This window comes from Mesocricetus auratus, unplaced genomic scaffold (assembly GCF_017639785.1).
Source record: "Mesocricetus auratus isolate SY011 unplaced genomic scaffold, BCM_Maur_2.0 Super-Scaffold_100031, whole genome shotgun sequence".
Taxonomy (NCBI): domain Eukaryota; kingdom Metazoa; phylum Chordata; class Mammalia; order Rodentia; family Cricetidae; genus Mesocricetus; species Mesocricetus auratus.
This window is the reverse complement of record NW_024429212.1, coordinates 4,442,414-4,460,758: the sequence shown is the minus strand read 5'-3', so window position 1 is coordinate 4,460,758 and position 18,345 is coordinate 4,442,414. Positions and strand designations below refer to the sequence as shown.

Below are 18,345 nucleotides of genomic sequence, written 5' to 3'. Positions count from 1 at the left end.
GAGCTAAGGGGAGAGTCTGGACTTATCTGGGGAGGCTGGTTCAGCCCATTCCTCCTCCACCTCATCTTTGGCAGATTTCTCCGGTCCCTCCCTGTCTCCCTTCTTACTGAAAATAGAGTCACCCATACTAAGGGTCTCATTTACCCTGAGAGACCGCTTAGCTTCAACTGAAATATAGGTCCTTCATGCCCCACGTTGAGGGTGCCAGATGCAGGGACTTAGCCAAACCACGGAAGGCTGAGCTGGGTCCGAGGGAGGGTAAGTGTGTGCTTGCCTGTTCCCCAGCCTCCCAGGATTCCAGAGACAAACAGATGCACTGGGGAGTCCAGTCAAGCAGGAACTTATTTATTGCCCCCACAGCAAGCACCTTTTAAAGCAAAAAACTGCAGAGTGGGAAAATAGCCAGCCAATGGCTTTAAAGGTCAGCCTATCACATGCCTGGGCGCCCTATGCTTTTCCTAGTAAACATGTAGTGACCTCATCTGGTTTGATATTGGCAACCAGTCACCCTTTTTTGTAAAAATCTCAGGACTCGCCCTCCTGACTTCCCCTCGGTGCTGTCTTTAACTAGCTCGTGTACCCTTCCTGGTGGTATTATCAAAACAGGCCTAGATGAAGTCTATCAAACAGAAATCTTGGGATGTCAGGGTCATGTCATGGTTTAAATCACATGATCTACTCAGTTTGAACCATGGGAGCCATGACATGCTTTTAGAAAAAATAGAGTGCAGGTAGATTTTTGTGGGTTGCAAACAGCCAAGTGAGTGCATTCTGGGTTTGGGGCAGTACTGCCTCATCAAGGTGATTAGAGATATTTTCTCTGAGCAGAGGTCACGCTAGGAAAAGAAGTGAAATATGGAGTAATTGCACATTATCCGTTGAACATCTTTTGATTAACATTCTCTACGTGCCACAGACAGCAGCGGTGCTGCTTCAGAGCTAATCTTTTAGAGAAGGAGGGTACCATTTCACTTCTTTAATTAGCAGCCCACAGGTGACTTTCACATTTGAAGACTGATGCTGTTTTGTGAAAGTCACATAAAACCCTGTATTTATGGGGCTCATAAAAATCTCAGAACTTCATCTAGCTGCATTAAGATGCCTAATTATTTCCTAAAGCCTTCTCAGATACTGTGGTGAGGGATCAGAGGAAGCTGGAGAGCCTACTGTGTCTTGAAGCTTCCGGTTGGTGAAATTCTTACCGGGGATCTCTTAACTAGTGAGAATGGGTTCCGACAGTTCTGGGAACTGGTGGTAAAATGATGAAGACAGATAGCACATGGACACTGACCATTTGTTGAGCAACTTGAACGTTGCTTTTGATATGCAAACGTCATCACTGGAAACTAGACAGATATGCAGGGACCAGGGCAGGGGCAGCTGGCTGGGCTCTTTTTCTACTCTGATATGGTGGTGACTCATTTCAGCATGAGGACACAGTGCTTCCCCATAGTTCCTGTCACTAACCTTTTCCAGAAGGTTCTACTGCAAGGCTAGTCTGCACACTTGTGGCCCTTCATTGTGGCCTTTCTTGAGCACATAGATATACCTGTCTTCTCTTCAAGCTCCTTTTTAAAATACGCAGTGATGTCATACAAGTATAGAACACGTGACTGACATATGTGAAAGCGTATTTGAGTTTCTTACTATTTTTTGTATGTGTATTGGAGATGAAATCCTGGATAATGGGGCAGGCTTTATCCATTTACAACCTGGAGGCTGTTTACAGTTTCAAAGATTGAAGTTCATAGTTACGCACGGGGAACCTTCCTGTCTCTCTTCCCTTCCCAGGACACAGTGGTTTATTTTGGTTTTCAGTTCAACCAGATGAACAGTTGATACCTTTCTTTCTGAGTTCCTTTGTGTCCCCTAGTTCCTTTAGATGCACTATTTGGTGTGCCTTAGTTAGTCTTGTGTTGCTATGAAGAGATACCATGGCCAAGGCAGCTCTTAAAAAAAAGCATTTAATTGGGGGCTTGTTTACAATTTTAGAGGGTTAATTAGTGATCATCATGGCAGGAAGCAGACAGGTATAGTGCTGGAACAATAGCTGAGAGCTTCTTTTACTGGACTGTAGGCAGCTGGCAGAGAGAGCTGGAGAGAGAGGAGAGACAGAGGAGAGAGAGAGAGAGAGAGAGAGAGAGAGAGAGAGAGAGAGAGAGAGAGAGAGAGAGAGAGAGAGAGAGGAGAGAGAGAGAGAGGAGAGAGGGGAGAGAGAGCTCACCCAATGTGGGCTTTTATAACACTTCCTCTAACAAGGCCATACCTCCTAATTCTTCCCAAACAATTTCTCTCCCTGGTAATTAAGCATTTAAATATAGGAGCCTATTGGGGGCCATTCTCATCCAAACAGCCATACAGTATAACTGCAAATTGTAGAAGTGGTTTCATCATGTCATTCTCTGTGTCTTTTCTGGGTTCCAGACACACAGAATTAAATGTGACAGATCCACAGGCATGATTGAGATGGTCATGGATCGGTTTACTATAGAAAATGAAGGGACCTACACTGTGCAGATTCAAGATGGAAAAGCCAAGAATCAATCTTCACTGGTGCTCATCGGAGACGGTATGCCACAGAAAATATCTTCACGTGCCCGCAAAAAACGTAATGGAAAGAAAATCCCTTTAATGGAGACGTATTTTATCATCTCTCTATTTTTCTTAACTAGCGTTCAGGACTGTCCTAGAAGAGGCTGAATTTCAAAGGAAGGAATTCCTCAGGAAACAAGGTAGGTGGTGGCTCGCTCACACGGCAGCACAAGATGCAGACTTTGTAATTGTCTCTGCATCTCACAGCTGACTCTGAAGACGTAGAAGGATCAAATGTTGTGCCATCATTTTATCTGTGGAAACTATCCAACCAGCCTCTGCACCAATGGCTGACTAGTCCCTGTCCCCTGCATCTTGATAGTCCCTCCCAACACCTTTCTTTCCATGTTTCCTCTGCCTGTCACATGTTGATAACCTCACACAGAAGTGGTGGGAGCTCAGGTGAGCCAAATTCCCTGCCTACTTCAGCCTGGCATAACCTTCCGGACAAGTCAGATGGACTTGTCTGGATACCCCATCACAATGTCCAGACCACTCCTTATTGGTCTTGCTTTTCCCACAGGTTTTAAAAAATGTATTTTGAATTGAAATAGTATCACATCACCTTCTGTCCTCCCTCCCCCCACCTCCAGTGCCTTCCAGGTACTTTCCTACTAAACCTCCCCCATAGGCTTTAAACAGGGCACCAATTGAATTATCGCCTTATAAGATGTATTAATATGAGAAAAATCAGTACATAAGTCTCAAGCCTGTTTTATATTTAAACTGTTGTGTTGAATGAGGAAATAGTTTCATTAGGATATGGCTTACACCGTGTTTATTTCAATAGAAATGATTGATACTTTTGAAAAAGATACTGCATCCATCTCTGACCTGAACCAGCAAACATCTACAAAGTTGGGAGGTCCTGTGGCTCTGTCTCCATCTCACCTCTACTAATTCTCTTACTTTAAAGATTTGGTCATTATTCCGTGACACTCAGTGTTCAGTCAGATTCATAGCCCGGAAAAGAGAATGCGACAAGCTGGATATTACAAATATCTATAGGGCAAATGACCCCATATGCAATAAGGAGGGGGGACTGTGTCCTCCCACTAGGAACAGGCAGCTCTAAGGCAAGCTGGCTTCAGGACTATGAGACATACCCTGGCTGTACAGGGCACAGCAGGTTCCTCCCGCCTTTATGTTTATACATCAAAATATAACATGGAAATATATTAAAATATTGCAATGACTGCATTAGCCGTAGGTGTCTATATAACTAATTCTTGTTTTGGGACTCCTCCTTTCCCCACAGGCCCTCATTTTGCTGAGTATTTGCACTGGGATGTCACAGAAGACTGTGAAGTTAGGCTTGTCTGCAAGGTGAGAGACCAATGGTTCTCCCTCTTGTTCCTTGCAGGGAGTCTGGTTAGGGAGCAGCCATGGGGACTGAAGATGGTGCTCTAGGGTTAGGTGTAAATAGACTAGCGACTTCAGGGTCTAGCGAACCCTGTAAACTTAGATGGTAAGCGCCCATCCCCCTTCTTCATCAAGCATTAGTGTTGTGACATTTAAAGAAGATTTAAGGAGGTAGCATACTAAAGCGTTGACTTAGATTATTAGCAGCGACTCCATAAGAAGGCATGTCATGAGGAAATGCACCTGCCATGCTGTCCACATGATACCATTAGGGACTAAAGAGCATTTGAGGAACAGGTTCTTAAGTTTTGTATTTATAATTCAGCAAAGACACTTCTTTCTTTTTTATTTTTCCAGACAGGGTTTCTCTGTAACTTTGGAGCCTGTCCTGGAACTCGCTGTGTAGACTAGGCTGGCTCCAAACTCACACAGATCTGCCTGTCTCTGCCTCCCAAGTGCTGGGATTAAAGGCATGCACCACCACTGCCTGGTTTTAATCAAGAAACCTTTAATTTATTGAGTGCCTGCCTTAAATCTGTCACTGTGAAAGGGCTGAGATAAGTGATATTAGTGCATTATTTTTGCCCTTAACCTACTTACGAATTATTTAAAGCCCAAGTCAGAAAGAAGAAAATAGGCAGGATATTTCAGCAAGATGGGGCTTCATGGGTCAGGATAGTCCAGGTCCAGGGGGTGGGATCAAGAACAGGAACTGAATGACATCCTCAACCACCATCAGAAGACAGAGCCGATGTTATACACACTATGCACAATAAGAAGCTATAGAGCTATATCAAGAGGGCAGGGTTGGTGGGTGTGAGGTTGTAAGAAGGAGTGGGTATGATGGTAGAGTCTAAAGTATTGGCATCTAGAGGCAGGAGGCTAGCCATTTACGGAACGTGGACTGTTTACATAGGTAGTTTTTACTGGTTAAAATACCAGTTTTCTCAAATAATTACCGTGCATGGAAAGGTATGTATTTCTGTGGTGAGCATTACAAAGCTCAGCTCATTAGGGGGTCAGAGGTCAGTGACTGATGCTCTGGCTCTGGCCATATCACCAAGACATGCCACTCTTCCTGTATCCTAAGGACAAGGGGCAAAAGGGAGGTCTACTTCCTGGGACTGATAGCATCCGTAATGGCCCATAAATGTTTGAAACTACTTCAAGCTCCCTGATCACAGAGATTCACAGGCCAGTAGACACGGATATTAGAGAAATGAAAGAAATCTTGAAACGAGTTATTTTGCAATCTCATGCATTCGTTTTGTACACTCATGTTTGCATAAATGCTGCAAACCATCTTCCTGAATATTGTTTCATTCAGTGATAACTGTGGCAGGTGGTATTTCTTAATTTATGTATGTGACAAAATATACAGAAGGAATAGCATATATTAGGACACATCTACGCTTTTACAGAAAAGCATTTAAAAACAAAAGAAGTATTTTACGGGAACCTTAATCACAACAGGAAGACAGTGCTTTGGGAGTTTGTCATACTGCAGTGCAGTGTGATGGGAGAGCAGTGTCCCTTGGGCATGGGCACGGTGTGAATGTGGCGTCTGACGAATTTGCTTGTTCAAATTGCTTTGCGTGCTCATGCACACGTTAGGCACCTGAGTGCTCCAGTGTAACAGAGGTGAATTGCAGGGTCGGAGAAGATGCACAGGGTTGTGCATGGGGTGAGACCCCTCCACCCACGTGGTAGGAGGATGGAGGCTGTTGAGAGACAAGATTGAAGGCATTGGCAACTTCCGCCTTGATGAGCAGAGTAAGCCTAGAGACAAGGAAGGATGGCCGAGGCCGGCACAGTAGGAAGACCCAGAGAAGACCAGGAAGTTACTACCCTATGATGTGTGTTCTGTGCTGGGGTGGGGTGGGGCACTTCCAGCGTGGCTAGTGCATGGTCCCCATGTGTTCCTTAGACACTATGAATGGCTTCTCCGTACGAGACTGGTTTTCTGCTCTGGGGACTAGAGCAGGCAAAAGTACCTGCGGTATGTGATTTTTCTCTGGTGACAACACTGCATACAGCTGCTGTGGAAATTCCAAACAAATGGCATCACTGGTCAATAGAGCCAGTGTCATGACATTATCATGTGTAATGTTCCATTGCTGTCATTACCTGTGTGGAGTCTGTGTGGGTGGGGATGCAGACTCCCCAGCCTCTAGGAATCCAATGCCATCCAGCATCTGTCACACAAAGTAGAATGTGGTCTTCCTGAGATAGGATGTCAGCTATGTGCGTGTGAGCATGGTTCCTCTCCATCAGAACTCTGCGAAGCTTAGCTTCTAAGCCAGAGGCTCAAGTGTGAGGAATTCCCACATAGGGAAACCTTCTGTCTGTGTCTCATCCTTTTGTGTTCATGGACCTCAATCCCACACTTTCAAAGAGCACTCGCCCAGTGATCCATAGAGCTCTAAAAACATTTATGAATCAAAGCACTTTGCTCAGGCCTCATTAATGACATCTCCTATTAAATGAGAGATTTTCACACCTACTGGCTTCATCGGTCCTGTTGGGGGCAGCTATAAAGGCTTATTGCTTTTAGAAGACAATTGAGAAATGCATTTGCTGTTATTAGAAGTGACAGTTCTTTTATGAGCCCTCTACTGAGCCTGTTGAAGGTAAAAGCTGATGTTGTCTTTAGGTCTGGGATTGACTAACCCTGAAGAATTTTTTTCTCCTGAGCCACAGTGATTCACTTAGGACTTCTGTTTTGCAGGTTGCAAACACCAAGAGGGAAACAGTTTTCAAATGGCTCAAGGATGATGTTCTTTACGAAACTGAGAAACTGCCGGACCTGGAGAAGGGGGTCTGTGAGCTGCTTATACCAAAGGTACTATGCAGCCAGAGGAGCAAAATAGCATTCTCTGTAACTTGTAAACTCTGCAATGCCTTCCATTTTGCACACTGATTTCCCATGCTTTGCAAGGAAAATGTACTAATACAATGTCTTGTCTCATGGTATTGATTCTGCATAAGTATGGAATGTGTTTTATTCATAGTTGTCTAAAAAGGACCATGGTGAATACAAAGCAACCTTGAAAGATGACAGAGGTCAAGATGTGTCTATCCTGGAGATAGCTGGCAAAGGTAAGATGATGCCTTCTTTGTCTTACAGTGAAATCTGTCTGTCTACTGGATGAGGGGTGTTGCGGGGCTGTGTCCATGTGCATCCTGAGCTGTGTGCATCCTTCACTGAGCAGGAATCTATTCTGTCTCAATGACAAGGCGTGTCATGGAGATAGAGTCATAGCTGCCCTGAGCATACAAAGCTCTATTCTATCCATGGGATGGCAGGTACTATAAAAACACACCCTTGTACACTCAGAGCTGCGTGCATTTCGTCTCTGTAGTGACACCGGGTAAGAAAACCAGATGGCACTTCGTCTGCATCAAGAGCTGCTTCACGGTGTTAGAAAAAATGCACAGTATCACTTTGGGCTTAGATGAAATGTCATTTCACTCCCTCATCAGAAGCCGCACTTGATTCCTTACAAATGCAGCTAAGATGACGGAAGCTCTTAGGAAGTTATTCAATTCAATATGCAGTTGGATTTATGTCGAACAAAATGTTCTTGTCCTGTGTTTAAAACTCGAAGAGGTTAGAAGGATTTATGGAGCACATAGCCCTTTTATGGACACATATTACCATCTTAATGTTTCATTTTTCAAATGAGTACCACAGTTTCCTGTGTCACTTTAATTAGACATGGAAAATGCTGCTTTCTGTTGAATTCACACCCAATGATGGTACATTTCCCTTCTCCCTTTCAGTGTATGAGGACATGATCTTGGCAATGAGTCGTGTGTGTGGTGAGTAAAAGGCCCTGAGTTTTCCAGTCTTGTTGGCTGAAGCATGTCTGTTTCCGAGGGTGAGCACTCTTGTCCCAGAGGGCACTGATGGCTGGGGGTCCCCTGCCTGGACTTGGACTGGTGGCAGAAGAATGACAGGTTGCCTGCCCACTCTGTGATGCTCTTTCTGAGTTCTTCAGTGTGAATTCTAGAGCTTGTGTTCGGCTTTGGAAGCCCCTGCTGGCATTGCCCACTGGTCACCACTGCCAATTAGCCTTTTCTCAGCTTGGGCAATTGCTTTGTCCAAAGTTGCTATTAGTCTTTCTCAAACACTGGATGGCAAGAGTGGATATTTCACACTTAGACTTCATAGTCTGTGTATTAAGCCATTTGCCTTTGTATGGAAACTGGAAAAGCAAAAGCACTGCTTATAAATGAACAAATAGTAGCTTCCATGGTAACAACTAGCAATTTATTACTCTAGGCTCTCTAGATTTGTAGGATGCCCAACCTACAACCCACTGGCCAGATGTGACTGCACAAAGTCAAGGATAGCCACACAAGTGGCCTAACACAGAGTCATAAACCTACTTGTGACCGCATGAGACCTGGAGTTTCCTTTCCCATGACTCTGTTGTGAGGCCCTATAGGGTGAATTCTGTAGATGATGACATTGTGTTCTAATGCCAAAAGGTTAGACACATCACCTGGAGAATACCCGTGTTACATTTTTCTGATCACATAACCAAAATCTGTATAGGCAAGTAGATGACCAGCCAGCTGAGTCCGGACTCACCAGAACCCATACCCTCTTTACCTCTCAACCACAGAGTCCTGTGCGTTCCTGGAATGCTCATGAAAACCCCTGTATGTGCATCTTCAATGCTTTTGCAAACAGCCCCGTGAGGTGGACCTTTGGCTTTTGTTTAGTGAAAGGACCAGGCTACATTTTAAAATAAGTTTCACTTGGAATGGCTTTCACTAAGTTGAGCACTTACTCATGAGTGTGCAAGCTGCTTCTAAGGTGAATCAAGCTGTTAGAAAAATGGCTTTGCTCTTATGCTCTGGGGAATTGCTTTGTGTTACCTATCCTGTAATGTGCTGGAGGGCCCCCTGTTGATGACAGGTGGGTCATATGCAGAGAACCAATTAACGCAACAGGTTGGCCTCACACGATACTTCTGGAGTCCTTGGCTCACTCAGTCACCCAAGGTGGACAGAGACATCTCTTCTGGGGAGTTAGGTGGGGATGAAGAGCAGGCACAGGAGTCTCCATGTGACAGGGCCCCTGGCATCTCTGTGACATTTCAGGTGGAGAGGAGTGATGAGCAGATGTTTCTAGTAAGAAGGGTTCCTGCTGTGTCCTCCCACTCTGGCTTCTGCTGATTCTCCCTCCTTTATAGGGTTTTTTTTTTTTACTCTTCAGATTTGGGCCAATTAATATAGCAGGTTTCATAGCCATTGTCACCAAGATTGATTCTTTCATGCAAGCCAAACTGCTAAGGGCCAGGTGTGGATTTTTTTTGAAAAACCTCATGTTTCTTTGGTCTTAAGCACAGGGCTTTTCGAAGTGCTCTGTCAGGGCAAGTGTGCCTGTCCTATGAAAGCATATGCGATGGGAGGGAGGTAGCTTCTGAGGTTATGACAGGAATGAGCACCGACTTGAGGAGGGACGTGCCAGCACTGTGGATGGATGCGCCCTACTGATGGGCCATGGGCCTGTCCTGCTTCTCGGAGATCTGAGATAACATCTTGTTATCTGCAGGGGCCTCCGCCTCACCGTTGAAGGTTCTCTGCACCCCAGAGGGCATCAGACTTCAGTGTTTCATGAAGTACTTCACAGAGGAAATGAAGGTCAGCTGGTATCACAAGTGAGTAGGAGAAGTGTGTGTCTCCTTGGATACAGCATCCTTGGCTCAATGTGGTACTCCCAGCAAACCCTGGTCCCAGTAATTATGGCACGCTTTGGCTGGGTGTCCCTGGGGCAGTGGGGAGGGTCTGGGCAAAGGAGAAAGAAAAGGAAGACGTCAACAACTCCTCACCGGTGCGTACCAATGACACCAGTGCTCAGAACACATTCTCTGGGTAGTGACAATAGCAACAAGGGCACCAGAGTCCAAGCTCCAACCTTACAACTAGTGACTTTCCCACTAGACATGAGTAAGAGGAAAGGGGAGGAGAAACCTGTGTCAGTGGGTGACATTTGATCCATAGATCCCAGTGAGAAATTTGCAGAATGCAAAGGTGAGCACAATTGTTTGTTGCTTAAAAAAAAAAAAAGCCAAGTCATACACCAAGGAAGGCAGAAAATGCCACTTTAAATAAAAGGCTGGAAATTATAAATGAGAAACTGGCCCAAAGGAACACAGCAAAACTGTTCTTCAGAAAAAGAACCTTGTTTTCCTGCCTGAGGGTGAAATTAATGTTTTGTGCAGGCCTGGCGAAGTTCAACTGTCTGAGGATTGACCACTTCAGGCTTAGAGGAATCCCAGTTGCTCAAGGGATTGCTTGCTGTCATTACAGGAAAAGCAAAGCTAGCGTGCTTTGACCTCAGGCTATACATGTTCCCTTAGCTTGGGAGGTCTCTCCTGCAGTGGGCAGATGGGGCTAATGACTCCCCTTCATCTTGGTGGGCTCAAATTACCTGAAAGAATGAGATGCCTTCCATTTCCAGCATCTTAACTTTGAGTATCCTTAGACCTGGTGGGAGTGGTGTAGAGGTGAAGGTTTCCAGTGGGATGGATTCTCTCCCACTTGGGGTAGGGCTACCAGCTACCAATGACCTGTGGCAGGGCTCTCTTTGCTTATAGTGTATTTGAGTTTTGTAGACAGAGAACATGGCAGACATCTTCAGATTAAAGCCCACATGGGTTGCTCTTGGCAGAGGAAGACTGAACAGGCTACAGGAGTCATTGCATATTTAGGGACGGTGACCCGTGACTCACCACCTGATGCAGATCGCAAATCCTTGGGTGCAGTGAATGCTGTCTTCCTCTGACAAGCAGGGGGGAAGTAGCAACCCTCAAACATTCAGACACTGCAGGGCTGGCTGAGGTGTTTGCAGTAGACAGCAAGGGGGCCTTATATATGTTCACATTGAGCCTTCTATCTCAAACCCTTCTGGCTTTGGAGGCATCAGCAGCCCCGGTGATGATTACCCGATGCGTGCTTGCATGGGTCTAGGAAGCTGTGAGGCAGGGTCTAACCCTCACTTGGGTGGTCAGTTCAAGGAATCTAGCAGGGAGACTGACTGCACAGAAATGGTTTTCTTTTCTGTAGAAGCAGAAGGTCTTTATAAAAGTCTCATTACTCCTTTAGGTAGGGACGGACAGCTTGCGAGTGCTGGGGTGACCCTCACATTGCTTTAGTAATTGAGATATTGCTCTGTGCTCGCTGGAGGTCTAGAATTGATGTGTGTTACCCTCAGGTTAAGAGCCAGCTGACTAGGATGAACCTGCTAGGATAGAACAAAACATTCTGGCTAGAAAGCTGTGAGCCTACCATGCAGCTCTGGCCTCTGGTCTCTGGCTTCTGCCTGCCCAAGGGCACCAAGCACCTATGCATCCTCCTGCCAGGTGTGTTCTGTGCTCTTCTAGGCATGTCTAGAGCCTTAGCACTCCATCCTTTATTCCTGCCTGTGCGGGTCTTCCATGGAGCCTTCCTAGCTTCCTCCCTCCCCATCTGCCCACATTCCTGATACTCTGCTTGCACAATACCAGTCACTTTTCTACCCTGGATTGACATGTTCTGTGTCCCCACATTATGAGTGGTACCTGTCAGAACTATTTCACAGTCAAGAGGCCCAGGAGACTCCTTTCTCTCATTGAACGGCAAGTACACGGTGACCAGCAAAAGTGATACAATTACTGTTAGCTCATAGTCAGTTCTCTGCAAAACCCAAACCAGCCCTCTAAATTGCAGGAACTTGAAAGATGTATGTGTGTGTGTGTGTGTGTGTGTGTGTGTGTGTGTGTGTGTGCATGTGTGTATGTATGTGTGTGTGTGTGTGTGTGTGTGTGTGTACATGTATTAAACCTGGGTGCACACCAAGCAGGTTGGCTTGACAATGGGTGAGTGTGGTGTTAACACTGCTGACTTGGTAGACAGCAGTGGTATTGAGTGTCATAGTCTCACTTACATGTTCATAGTTGGCATAGAACACAACAAACATAAAATTTATTATTTCATCGCTGTAAGGGTGCAGTGAAGCCATGCTGCGGGTGGCCATCTCTGTCACACTCTCCAGGGCCTTCGTCTTGTAAAATGGAATGCTGTCCTCCTGATGTACTGGCTTCATTTTACTCTTTTATCTTGAGTGTGGCTACTTTGGTGACCTCAGATTGTAGAAATGTGTTTGTCCTCTTGGGACAAGGTTTTCAAATGTAGCATAATGTCCTCGGAATTTATGCATGTTGCGGCATGTTCCAGTTCCCTTCTTTTAAAAGAATCAGTAGTATTCCACCGTGTGGACAAACCGCAGTTTAATTATCCATTCTCCTGTCGGGGCCTATGTGGCTGTCCGCATTACGGATCGTGAATAACGTCTCTGCAGATGTGAGTGTCCAAATGTTCCAGTCCCCACTTCCAGTCAGTTTGAACGTGCACCTAGAGATGGAAATGCTGTGTCAGGTCTTAAGTTTCATGCCTAATGTTCTTACGAACTGCCGTTCCAAATCAAGTGTTCTGAAGTCCTTTAAGTTGTGATCATTTGGCTTTAGGAGGTTTCAGGCCTGAGTGATTAATATACTTAGGTTTATAATAGCCAGAGGAAAAAACCCCAAAACCTACTGTGCCATTGGCATGAGCAAGTGAGTAGATCATCCCCAACCAGATGTGAGCCAGCTGGCCAGACCTTCCTCACTCAGACGTGCTAGTGTCCCCTCACAGGTGTGAGCACGTGGTCCAGAGGTTAACTGAGCACACCCATGTTGCTTTGTAGAGAAGCCAAGATCTCATCCAGTGAGCACATGCGGATTGGGGGAAGCGAGGAGATGGCGTGGCTGCAGATCTGTGAGCCCACAGAGAAGGACAAGGGCAAATACACTTTTGAGATTTTCGACGGCAAAGACAACCACCAGCGCTCACTGGACCTCTCTGGCCAAGGTACAAGATGTTCCCTGTAGCTCGTCACACTCCTGTGACCACCCCTGTAGATGCTGAAAAGAACAGGGTGCATTAAGTAATCTATGGATGTCGTGACTTAGAGGAGACGATTTAAGAAAAGTCACTTTATTGGTTTGATTAGTTTGTCAGTTATCTGGTAGACCATTTGAGTGGATGAGAGGTAAACACATGGGAACATGAGTGACATATGGAATGTTTCCTTGCAGCTTTTGATGAAGCATTTGCCGAGTTCCAGAAGCTCAAGTAAGACCTACAGCTTGTTAACATCTTTTCTGTTGGGGGTGGGGCCCTGCCTTGGGATCATTCTGGTCACACACAGGGTCATCCATTAAATGCCTTAGCGAGTCCAAGAATGCTCTGTACCTGGGATGAAAATAGCAATGTAAGAAATTCAATATGTTGCAGGGCAACCATTTTTCAACACTAGAAATGCATTGTGCATTAGCTTCCTAGGGACATCAGAGCCCTGGATTACTTTAAATGATTAAAATGATGGATTTCTCAAACCGTCCTAATCCAGGTGACATGGTGTACAGAGCAACTGTTAAAGAATGCTTCAGATTTTCGAATAAGTGCCTGAGATTTAGAGTATTAAAGGGGAGAACAGTTGCTGACTCCTACTAAATTATTCAGATGGCTTTGTCGAGTGGATATGTGACAAGTGTGATAAATCGGAAATTGACAGTTTACCAAGATGCCTAGTGTCTAGGAGACGGCTTAGTCAGTCAAGTGGGGTCATAGAACCCATGTTTGAAGGAAGAAGTTGGGTACAGAAAGGCACACCTGCAACTCAAGCACTGGGGAGGCAGAGACAGGAGCATTCCTAGGGTTCCTGGCCAATCAGTCTAGCCAAAATTAGCAAGATGCAGATAGATAGATAGATAGATAGAGAGAGAGAGAGAGAGAGAGAGAGAGACAGAGACAGAGAGAGAGACAGAGAGAGAGATAGAGAGAGTGAGAGAACCACCTCAAAATTAATATGGCAGAAAGCAACCTAGGAAGGTACTTGGTATCAACCTTTGGCCTCCACAGGCACACACATCATACGCACACACATCCACACCTGTACCAACCAGCACACATGAGTGCAGACACACAGATACCTAAAAGTCTCTAATGCTGTCTGGTGAATTTGGTGCATGTAAAGGGAGGCTTTTTCCTTGTGAGAAGCCTTCCCGCCAGCCTGGTTCTAGAGCCGTATCAGTCCCAAATAAACACACAGGAGGCTATATTAATTATGAAGCTGTTGGCCTTGTTTGTTTCTTACTGGCTAGCTCTGATTAAAGTAATTATCCCATAATTGTTAATTTAAGTATTTCTCTTACTGGAGAATAGTTCCAGGCTTCCTACCCCATGGTATTACATCTTGACTCTTGTGTTTCTCCTTCCCAGAGTCTTCCTGGACTCCTAGTCCCACCTATCTAGATTCCTATTGGCCCAACAGTGCTTTATTGACAAATGCACAGGACTTCCCCCCAACAGGTGCAACACAATGAATGAATCTTCCAAGCCTGGGAGCTTGCATGCTAATCTTCCTTTTGGTTTTAGTACCCTCCCCAACGCCAAATGATCAGAACACAACCCTTCTGCCTGGGCATAGGTTCTGCACCCTCAGAGCCAACCACGATCGAAAAGCATTTTGAAGGCGGTACATCCCTACAGGCATTTTTTTTTTTGGTCATCATTCCCTAGATAGTAGCAGTCTAAGAACTTTACATAGTGTTTACTCCATTGGGTGTTGTAAGTGACTAGAGATGACTGACAAGATCCAGGAGGATGAGTATATGTTGTAGGCGAGTATACCTTTTCATCACAGGGGATTTGCAGGTCCATAGATTTTGGTATCCTTGGAGCTCAGCTCAGGAACCAATGATTGTGCAACTATGTCTCGTTAGATCTTTCTTCTTCATTTTCTCTCACTGCTAGCAAACTTCTCACATGCACGGTGTACTTTTGGCAGTAGCATTTCTTACAGCTTTCTCTCTCCCTCTTGTGATTCCTAGGGCGGCTGCATTTGCAGAAAAGAGTGAGTATTGACTGGGTGACCATGGGGACAGGTGCACCATTTACATGGTTGATTTAGTGGATCAGTAACAGCACACCCCTGCCTCAAGTTGAGTGATCCCTGATCTTTCAGCCTCTGCTCATCCCCTTATGTCTTACCTGGTCCCCTTCTCCACCTTGTCTGCACCCAACCCCACAAGTTCTTGCTCCCCAGAGATGCCAAGACTCTCTCCCTTGTGAGATGTAGCTCTTTGTACAGTCCCTGATGTGACCTCCCTGGTTCAGCTGACTCTCATTCCTATTTTCTTGGCACCACTTGTCCCCCAACCTGCACAGAGCCAGCTAGTCCTTGGCCATGGCCCCTGCAGTAGCTTTCTTCACCCGTTTGTGCCCTCTCCTGAGGGTAGGCCCGCCCTTCCCTTGGTGTCGACCTCAGGTCTCCTGTATGGCCTCCGTGACAGCGCCTCCTCAACCCAGCTCTTTTTCATTGCAGATCGGGGCAAGGTGATTGGTGGCTTACCTGATGTGGTGACCATAATGGAAGGCAAGGTGAGAGCAGACGGCTGTGGACACAGCTGGTATGAGCGTAGGGATGCAGGGTGGAATTCAGCTGACATTGTAGGGGGACACAGGGGAGCCTGAGAGCTGGAATCGTTCCCCACTTGGCCTGCAGGGTGCTCAGAGTTACCCCCATTGTACCGTCACCCCTCTGTCCTGAACTCCTGAGAACTTCTGCAAACAGAGAGATGGGATAGACTACTAGTCAAGATTGGGGTGCACCTCAGTGGTAGAGGGTTTGGCTAGTGTGAGTGAGTCATTGCGTTTCGCCTCAGTACTGAGAAAAAGAAAAGCAACAGCAGCAGCAGCAGCAGCAGAACAACAACAAAAGCCATTTTTGCAAGTCCTGAACACCAGGCATGCTGTGTGGGTCACAGACTTGGTAGAAGGACCTTGGGGTCCACAGGGTCTGATGTCACCTGGCTCAGGGGCTTCTCCATCTGAGGTCAGTTCCCATCTGTGGTGAAACTGTGAGCCACTACTTTTGAATGGGAACAGTCACAACTTCTTTAATATTGAAGGAGAAGGAAACCTGGCTCCAGTTTCCAAGGTCACTCTAGAATCTATAATTGAGGTTTTAATTTGTCTCCCATCAGTGGAGTTATTGATATCTAATTGGCACTTCTACTGCATGGTTCTCGCCCAATGTCACAGGGACACAGGTACTTGAAAGGACTTTATTAGGCCCAAATGCAAAATTTATAGACCTCTTTTTAGCAGTCAGTGAAAGCCCCTGAGGTGGAGTGACTGTGACATCACGGAAGATGTAATTGTGAAATTAACAATCACAGACTGCAAGTGCATTGAGTCCGGGCAAGTGTGTAATCACTACACCTGAGTTAGCAGACGTAGACAGTATATTCTCTGAACTTCCCAGGACTGGGAAGACAGACCCCCCCAAGTCTAAGTGGAAAGGAAGTTTAGGGGCTAAAGGAGGGTTTATCTAGAGCAAGTGCTTCTCCTAGAGAGGGGGGCCATTCAGCTCCTAGCATTCACAGTAGGCGCCTCAACAATTCTGGTGCCTCCAGATCCCCGGGGATCTGACACCTTACTCTGCCATCCACAAACAGCTACACTTGCATGTATTTCCCCATACACAGATGTGCAGGCATGCACATAAACAAGAATAAAAAGAAGCGTAGAAAGCTTAAAAACAGGTTCAGCAGAGATAATAGAGCTAATCCATTTCCCAAGTCCAAGCCCCCAGTTCAGGTTAGAACTTGGAACAAGCAGAACCATTTACACAGGTTTTTCTTGGGCTCCACGTAGCACAGGGCTCCTCTGTCCCCACCTCCCTTTGGGGCCTTTGTTCATGGAGGGTGGCTGATGTAGCAAATGGTCCTAGTAGGCATGACTGAGCTGCCCCTTCCAGAGAGGAGCATGGCCGTCGCCTTCCTTTTTAAGTTCAGAGCTGGAAAATTCCATACGTGCATGCAGTATATCTTGGTCACACTCCCCACGCCACCCTCATCTTCCATTCCTTTTCTAACTGTGTTTCTTCACCCCTCCTTCCCTCCAAAGACCTTGAACCTCACCTGCACAGTGTTTGGGAACCCTGACCCTGAAGTGGTCTGGTTTAAGAACGACAAGGACATTGAGCTAAGCGAGCACTTCTCCGTGAAGGTGGAACAGTCCAAGTATGTCAGCCTGACCATAAAGGGGGTGACATCCGAGGACTCGGGCAAGTACAGCATCAACGTGAAGAACAAATACGGAGGGGAGAAAATTGACGTCACGGTCAGCGTGTACAAACATGGGGAAAAGATCCCAGATATCTCACCTCCCCAGCAGGCCAAACCCAAGCTCATCCCAGCCTCTGCCTCATCTGAGTAAGGCGATACAATGCACCCTGGGCTGCAGAGATGGACAGGGGGGGGGGGGACATGTGTAAGTCTTAGGATGTCGTATTCTGTGCTGAGTGGATGCCAGTTCTGAACACATGTGGCAAGATGGGTGGTTGCACATTAGGCTTTTGATTTTTGCATCTTGTGATTAAAGTTTTATGTGCAGAGGGAAAGTTAATGTTTTCTACAGAGCTGAAAACCTTATGTGAGTCCAGGAGTGGAGGGCAATGGAGAGTGAGTGGAGAGAGGGCGGCTGCCATGCCCAGGGTCAAGGCACTGTGGAGTGATGCTCAGCTAGTTCTAGCATGCGGTGGTCTGGGCCGTTATTACCATCCTGAGGGTGATGGTGGGGTCTGCAGGACTCATCTCTGGAGACTCTGTGTAGCCTTTGAGCATGTCACTTGGGTTACCTGTTTTCTTCTTGCTTTAGGCTAATAAAAACAAACACGTAAATGAAAGGCATTTTTGCTGTGGTTTCTGTACCAACATCCTGCCTACCTACATGTTCCTATCTTGGCTCAATAAGTTTCTCAGGTTTCAGGCTTCTGTGGCATGTGGGCTAGGACTCTCCTGCATCTCCATCCCGATACAGATGCAGAGAGGGACCCCCAGTGAGGAGTCCTGAGAAATATGCATTCGGTGAGGCTCACAGACTATAGACTTAAAGACTGTCATAGAGGAAAGCAAAATGCGTGTGTGACTTCGCTCTGTTCTAAGACACTGATGAATTAGGCAGGGATCCCCTGGGAAGCAGCCCCTCATTGAAACGGGCACTGTAGTACTCACCAAGGAAAAACGTAAGCCTGACCGAGTGCAGACCTGCTTGGGTGAGGCTGAACACTGCGCAGGGTGAGCACAGCCTTCCTGTAGCAGAGGCCCAAGTTCTTGCCTATAAAAGTCTTCCCCCACTGGCATCATAGTCGCTTTGTAGCGTAAAGAGCTTCCTGGATTAAGTACATTTTATCTCTTTTGGTCATTCAAATCTGTATTAGTTGCTTTTATTGTTGCTGTGACCTAATACTTGACCAGAGCAACACCAGGAAGAGAGCGTTCATTTTGG

The 18,345-nt window shown here is 46.2% G+C and overlaps 1 protein-coding gene across 8 annotated transcripts in view; it reads left to right on the top strand.

Annotated features, from left to right (window-relative positions):
• Myom2 (myomesin 2) overlaps positions 1–17,743 on the top strand; it is a 114,405-nt gene extending 96,662 nt beyond the window's left edge. For all 8 annotated transcript variants that reach the window (XM_040733604.1, XM_040733605.1, XM_021234414.2 and 5 more), the window contains 12 exons: positions 2,425–2,569; positions 2,673–2,732; positions 3,851–3,918; positions 6,683–6,796; positions 6,966–7,053; positions 7,738–7,776; positions 9,521–9,626; positions 12,695–12,858; positions 13,086–13,122; positions 14,883–14,905; positions 15,377–15,432; positions 16,963–17,743. In XM_040733604.1, coding sequence (XP_040589538.1) covers positions 2,425–2,569; positions 2,673–2,732; positions 3,851–3,918; positions 6,683–6,796; positions 6,966–7,053; positions 7,738–7,776; positions 9,521–9,626; positions 12,695–12,858; positions 13,086–13,122; positions 14,883–14,905; positions 15,377–15,432; positions 16,963–17,274 — 1,212 coding nt within the window. In that variant the 3' untranslated portion in view covers positions 17,275–17,743. The remainder of the gene's footprint in view (positions 1–2,424; positions 2,570–2,672; positions 2,733–3,850; positions 3,919–6,682; positions 6,797–6,965; positions 7,054–7,737; positions 7,777–9,520; positions 9,627–12,694; positions 12,859–13,085; positions 13,123–14,882; positions 14,906–15,376; positions 15,433–16,962) is intronic.
• Positions 17,744–18,345: the final 602 nt, after the last annotated feature.